This window comes from Hirundo rustica, chromosome 14 (genome assembly GCF_015227805.2).
Source record: "Hirundo rustica isolate bHirRus1 chromosome 14, bHirRus1.pri.v3, whole genome shotgun sequence".
Lineage (NCBI taxonomy): Eukaryota > Metazoa > Chordata > Aves > Passeriformes > Hirundinidae > Hirundo > Hirundo rustica.
Window position 1 is genome coordinate 9,443,770 of NC_053463.1, and position 7,062 is coordinate 9,450,831.

Consider the following 7,062-nt stretch of genomic DNA (forward strand, 5'->3'; position numbering starts at 1 on the left):
GCGGAGGGCGCAGCGCCGCCCCGGACACACGAACCGGGCGGGAACCGAGGCCGCCCCGGCCCAGCCGCACACAGCGCCAAGGAAGCGGGTAACAAATAGGCTTTTAATAGAAAACAATCGGTTCGGCAATAAACGTTAAATAGAATTATGTACATCAACAGAGGTAAGGTAAAAACGGAATGAAAGAGATCGGTTTCTTGGTCAAAGGTCGTTTCTTGATCGCCATTTCTTCATCGAGATTTCTCAATTAAGCACAAGCCCCTCCTGGCGCTCTTCCCATGCAAGAGCATTTACCTGATTAAATCTTTTATGGTGACGATTAGAAATCCACTGCTTTTTGCAGGTAGCGGTATGGGGATTTTTCCAATGTATTTGTATTACATTGGGGCATATAAATAGAGAATCAGAACAAGTAATTTTTGAGCAAACTCATTATTTACGTATCTCAACGTTAAATTGCTGTAATTTCAATTTTCTGAAATTACAATCTAATATAAATAAATTTAAAGTTGTTGAATCAGTATCTGTGCTAGTAGACCTAAGTCAGAATTTTCTGCAGCCCAGCCCTGTACATCTGTAACATAATACTCACTGTAACATAACCAGGTAAAAAAACCCCATGAAAATGGTCAGATCAAAACATAACGTTCTTGTATTCAGGGCACAAACATGTATCTAATTTAAAAGTCAGAAATGCATCACTAAAAGTACAGGAGGAAGCTTTAACAGAGAATAATCAGCTGAAAGCTGGGGCATTTAGAGAGGTACAATCAAACACATCTGCTCCCTAAAAAAAATCTCTGCAGGTAAATACCAAGTGAAATATGTGGTTTACCATGCTAAAAATTGGCATCAGCCTATACAACCTGAAAGTCCAGATTTCAAACAGAAAACTACAAGCAGAAAACACTACCAGATTTGGCTTCAAGAGAGATTTTCAGAGATTATCAGCATTTAAATTGGCTATTTGGAATGACCCTTCCTCTCACTGTGCAAAATTCCTAAGAGATTGAAAACAAAACTGTTTCCCTTGTAAGTTTTACAAACGCTAGAGCAAAGACTTGATACAGCAGGTGGGGTGCCAATATATAAAATTTCTCATGAGATGAACTGTTAACATAAAAAAAGGTATCAGAAAGCACAGGTGTGAGCTGCACTAGGATTAGGTTGCTAGAAACTCATAAACAGATGCAATTAGTTCTTTCTTCTTACTTTTTGATTAATGATCTTTATAAGCACCAGGACCACCTTCTTGTTGGTTTTGCTTAGCTCTCTTCCACAATAATCATGAAATTAAATTAATTACGATCACAAGTAATGTATAGCAAGCCAAGGATCAGGACAACAAAGTGGCAAGCTTCACCAACATTCTCCAGAAGCAGCTACTTGGTTCAATATTCTGAACTTGAACATTTGAAGAGAATACAGGGATTTCTTTTCTTTAGAGCTTTCTTTAAAAAATGGAAACACCAAAAATGAGCAGGTCTTGTTAGTTTTAGTCATACAGGATATACACATATATATGGTTCTGCTGAAGGGAATTCTCTTCCTGTTCTCACTGAAAAGAACAAAAGCAGCTTTGTAAATGTTTATGAAGGAGGCTGAGAAGGGCATCATCTAACTACAACAAATAAATCATCCACTGGCACTTGCATCCTAGCCTTCACATTTGTAATACACAGACACAGTATTTAAATAAACTGAACCAACACAATTGTTAGTCAGGGACCCTGCTCTCCCTTTCCCAAAATTACTGGATTTAAGGCCCCTTTCAAGCATTCCAATAGGTAAGAAATTTAATGAAGGTTTAGACCTGCCTGCACAGTCAGATGTTAAAGGAATACAGTCCAGAAAGCTTTAGTGTAGCTACTGTGTGGAATTCTACAGCCATCATGGTACTTCAGAGCCAAAAACCAAAGTAAGTTCATGGCAAAAGATAAAAGTAAAGAAATAGACACAAAGGTCTGTGAAAACATCTCCCATTTTGCTGTAGGTATCCATGGAGCGACTGATCACTTCTGCAGGGATTCCCGACAGGAGAAGAGCAGCAGTCAGTACTGTCGTTTTCACCTTCTTCTCACACTAAAAGGGAAAGAAAAACCAGTATCACGTTACTTCTTCTAATCCAATTCTGCTTTACATGTCACCAATGTCGTGCCAATTTTACACTTTCCAAATTCCTTGGTAGGAGTAGCAGGTTTGGATTGATTCTGTCCAGACATGCTCCACGAGTCGCAGCACTTATCCTAGACACAGATTCCTGCTGTGATGGATCCAGCAGAGCTAAGTGAGAGGCTGGCTAACAGCAGATAAAATTCATTCATTCTGCCTCCTTCACGCTACTGCTCCCAGCAGGCTGAGATGTGAGGCTGGGCAGCTGCTCCTTCATGAGTGGGAACATTCCCAGACAAGGGAAATCTAGCTGTAAGAAGCCAAGCCTGGCATCTCCACTGTAAGATATGGACTAATCTCATCACACCACTGAGCAAAAAACAGAATTCCAGAAGGGTTTGAGTTGGAAAGGACCTTAATGCTCATCTCATTCCAACCCCCTGCTATGGGCAGAGACACCTTCCACTAGACCAGATTGCTCAAAACCCCATAAATACTGTTAAGTTTTCTAACAGAAAAAATATTTAGAGTTGAAAACCAACTGTTTCTGGTTTAGAACAACTTAATTTGGCACTTTTATCCTCTGAACTCAGAAATTATCCAAAACCTTTTGAAAATTGTTCCATCCTTAAGATGAGGAATCCCAAGGATGCAAGTCTGACAGGCAGGAAAATGTAACAGTGGCTGAAAATTCTAACAATTTGATAATACTTGCTGGATATTTTAATTTAATCCAATCTAAATTAAGCTTTCAAGAATATTTCTGTGTTTCATGGAAGAAAAAGGAAGGTTAACAAAGGGATTGACCTTACCCAGGTCTAACTGCTGTAAAAGCAAGTTGTGGAAAGGAACCACCTCTCTGAATTCTGAAACTGAAGAGCTGAATTTTAAGTAGACCAGAAACAAGATGAAGATGATGAAGCAGATGAAATGGTGCAAATCTAAGGCTAATCTTACTGTTCTGTGTTGTGACACATCAGCTAAGAATGACTATTATGATATACTTAACTACAAAACAACCGCTGATTTATTCTGATTTTCTACAAGAAATCTACTATTTCTTTTAAAATGCAAATTTTCCCTTTTAACTGTGGATTGAACATCATTCAATCCCACTGTGCATGACAGACCTGACAAAATCATCAACATAACAAATGCTTCAGCACAATTATCTGTTGTAAATATATAAAGCAAATGGTATAGCAAATCTTGCTAATAAGCAGCAAGTTTCACACACAAATAAATATCTCATTTCAAGCTGCCTTTCAAATCAGTATCAGCAGTGGAATGCAGAGCCCTTAAAACTCAACGTTCTGCCTCACTTTTTAGCAAACACTCTCCCAAATTTCATCCTGATATTACATGCAAAACAGCTACTTAGCAAAGCAAATAATAACCAGAGAAGAGCATAGTCTAGAAGAAAAGCAAATTTCCTGAAGACATGAAATTGAAACACGTTAAATTGAAATTGAGAACACTTCAAATTAATCTAATTCTGAAAAAAAAATTACCTTTGGAAAGTACTTGGACAGTCCCATGTAAGCAAGTTGTAGAGTAAGAAATGGTGCAAATATTGACTGAAGGAACAGAAAAGAATATATAAAAATTAACTTGGTCAGAATAGCTAAGAAACACAAAGATTTAATGCTTCCTAAGTCATAAAAGAAAATTAGTAGGTAAAAATTAATTTGTGGAACAGAGCAACGTTGTTCTTGAATACCACAAATCTAAGTAGACAAGTTACATGTCAAAAATAAGGTTCTGCCCTATATTCTTTGAGCCTAAAGACCTGGAATGGCAGAAGAGAACAGCAGAGCATAAACTGAGCCCAGTGTGTAAAACTAAAGCCAGGGATCCAGGTGCTGGACGGCTGTACCCGCCTCACACCTCTGTGCTGTTGTTCTGGCAGGCACTGGGAACACTGAGGAACTACTTTTCCCAGGCTGAAAAATGAGTAGGATCTTCTTATCTTGGTACAACTATTATTCTTAGAATCACAGGATGGTTTGGGTTGAAAGCGACCTAAAAAGCCATCTCATTCCAAACCCCACCCATGGGTAGGGATACTTTCCACAAGACCAGGTTGCTTCAGGCTCCATCCAACGTGGCCTTGGACATGTCCACAGATGGGACTCTATTCTTACTCTATTATTCATTTGTAGACCCCGAACTAGAGGAGCAGCTGACTCATGCTCACCAAGATGGGAATAAACTTGCAGGAGACTTAAGCTGCAACAACTATTCCAGTGCATCTGCTCCTGAAACACAACAGATCAAACGTGCTGCTCTCAGTGGTTACACAGTGGCTGTGTCAGTAGTAGATTAATCTCATACAATTTAGCAATTTTTTTAGGTTTTATACAATTTTTGGAAAAATAAAGAGTGCCTGAAGTTCCCAACTTGGTTATTACCGACAGACTTCAGCCCCAGATATTTACCAATAATTTGCACCAACCAGCAAAGCCCAGCAGGATTGTGTCCCTGAACTCACCAGGTACTTGCACACAAAAGCCCTGACCCCGATGGCGAGCAGAGCACATCCCACCAATCTGAAAATGCGGAAAGAGTCAAACTCCTCCGCCGCATTCCCATTCTCTTGGCTTGGCTTCTCACTCATCAGCTGGTTCCTCAGCTTCAGAGCTTCATCAAACCTGGACAGGTACTGCTCCAAGCCGTGTCGCGGTGGCCGTGGTGCAGCCTCAGAGGGCAGCTCTCCCCTGTGGCGGTGACGGAGCTCTCCTGTCCCCTCGGTGACCAGCTCTGGGGCTTTACCAAACAAGTCCTTGTCCCCTCTGAGCTCTGCCATGCTGCCTGCGTGGTCAGTCGAGCCTGTCACGTTACACACAGAATCACCAAGCACAATCCGCTTAGAAACTGAAGGAATGGGAAGGGAGTTTGATTTATCTTGCTCGTGCTTTAATTCTGTGTGACTTTCATCATCTATGGAAGAAAAATAAAAACACAGAGTTGTGAACGCTGGGTATGCAGAACAACACTTCAGCTATACTGGATCAGGATCCTGGATCTCTGCTTCCCCAGAGAAAAGACAGATTCAAGATTAAAGAGGGCACTCTTCACGGAGCAGACACAAGACATAAAGCTGTGCAATGCAGGTCAGAAGTTGAAGCTGTCAGTTTTCAATGGAGAAATTAAAACACTGAACTTCCTTGAGCAACAGCACTGCAGGCACAAGCAGAAAGATCCAAATACATGGACTGACGTTAAAAAAAAAGACAAATATTTGCAGAAAGTGAATCAACCAGAAGAGCACTAATACTTGACAAACAAGCAGACAACAAAGGTGCACTTTAGCTTGCTGTCTACTGTCAAGAGGCAGGGCAGTGTTAACCTGTTCTTCATCAAACCCAAAGAGCCATCTTAGAGAGAGGGAGGTGATGGCAGGGAACAAAAGCCAAATCAAGAACGCGTCTGATCCTACCAGAAAGCAAGAACTAACACTACAGGAGTACTTTTTAGTGTTAGTCAGACTGATTCATAGATTATGGGCATCCTTGTAAAACAAAATCTGAGAGCTCTTTCCTGAAAAGACAGCCCACTTGAAGAATATACGGAGATATAACTGAGCGCTACCTAGGATATGGTTCTGCAAGAAAATTCTGCATGCCAACCAGAAACATCTATGTCGCTATCCAAATGTGAGATAACTTTGCTATAAAAAGCCAGCTATGAAAACCATGAGCTACTGACTAAAATATGGGGGAGGCTCATCATTTCTTCAGCTAAAAAAATCTACTTGCAGTGAAATGACAGCCTGTATGCTCGCTATCTAGGGACCGCGCCGGGCCCAAGTCCCGACCTTCTGACGGCACAGGGATTTTATGGGCGGGCCGGTCGCGGAGCAGGGCAGGTCGTGCTGTTTAAAGCATCCCTACGAACGAAGGCGGCACTGAGGGACCGGGGAGGTAGCCGGCCCTGTCCCTGCGGGGAACCAGCCGCTCCTGCTCACCAGGGGATCGCGGGCAGCGGTCACGGCCGGAGAGGCCGAGGCGTCACCGCAGCCCCGGAGCCCTCACACGGCCCCGCCGCACCCGTCACGGGGCTCACCCTTGCCCGCCGCGGGCCGGTGGAAGCCCATGATGCGGTTGATCCGCTCCTCCGAGTTCATGAGCAGCTTCCTGCGGCGCAGCTCTGCGCGGCGCTGGGACGCCGAGAGCCCCGCGGGGGGCCCCGGAGGTGTGGGCACCGCTCCCCCGCCGCCGTCCGCCATCCCCGGCACCGCAGGCCCGGCACCACGGGCCCGCCCCGCGCTGCGCGCAGGCGCCGGGGCCGCCCGCCTCCAGCCGCTGAAGCGGGCGCCGCCATTTTGCGTAGGGGCAGAAGGACGGCCCTGTCTGAGGGCGCGGAGCCCGCACTCAAGATGGCCGCCCCGGCCTCGGAAGTGACGTCAAGGGGCGAGGGGCAGCGGCGCGAGGCCGGGAAGGGGCGATGGTGGCGCTGTGGGGACCCGGGTGACGGTGACACCCCGAGCCCGGGCTGGGGCTGTCGCCGCTGCGCACACAGAGCAGCCTCGGATCCTGACATTGCACCGCTGTGGGACTGACGGTGCACGCTGAGAAAACACCGACAGACAAGCATCTCTCGAGGCCGCCAAAGCTACCGGCATTATAGAACAGGGAGCGTAAACTTCCTTCCAATAAGATAGTGTTGGCATAATATTCATCTTTATGTACGCTAAAGTCCGTTACACCTGTGCTTGTGTGCCAGGTATTACATTACATTACCGTTCCCTTACCTGAAGAGCCCCATGGCAAAGCACAGCCAAACCAAATGACACAAAACAATTGACAAGGCACCATTGCCTTGGACGGCACCCACCAGCTTCACCCGGCCGCTGAGGGGCATCTCCACAAACGGGGCCGGCCTCGAGAGCCCCCAGTGCCACAGCGCGGGGCCCGGACAGGCGCCGGCTGAGCCCCAAGCCACAACAGC

At 45.0% G+C, this 7,062-nt stretch overlaps 1 protein-coding gene across 2 annotated transcripts; it reads right to left on the bottom strand.

Annotated features, from left to right (window-relative positions):
• Positions 1-84: 84 nt before the first annotated feature.
• On the bottom strand, positions 85-6,360 carry CAMLG (calcium modulating ligand). 2 transcript variants are annotated; one of them, XM_040078532.1, is made up of 5 exons: positions 6,178-6,344; positions 4,604-5,052; positions 4,310-4,370; positions 3,624-3,689; positions 1,945-2,082 (listed from the first exon to the last, which is right to left on the bottom strand). In XM_040078532.1, exons 1-5 carry the CDS (start codon positions 6,338-6,340, stop codon positions 2,078-2,080), a joined length of 744 nt encoding a protein of 247 aa, XP_039934466.1. In that variant the 5' UTR covers positions 6,341-6,344; the 3' UTR covers positions 1,945-2,077. The 2 variants fall into 2 exon arrangements, with proteins under 2 accessions (XP_039934465.1, XP_039934466.1); XM_040078531.2 differs by lacking the exon at positions 4,310-4,370 and having other exon boundaries at positions 85-2,082; positions 6,178-6,360.
• Positions 6,361-7,062: the final 702 nt, after the last annotated feature.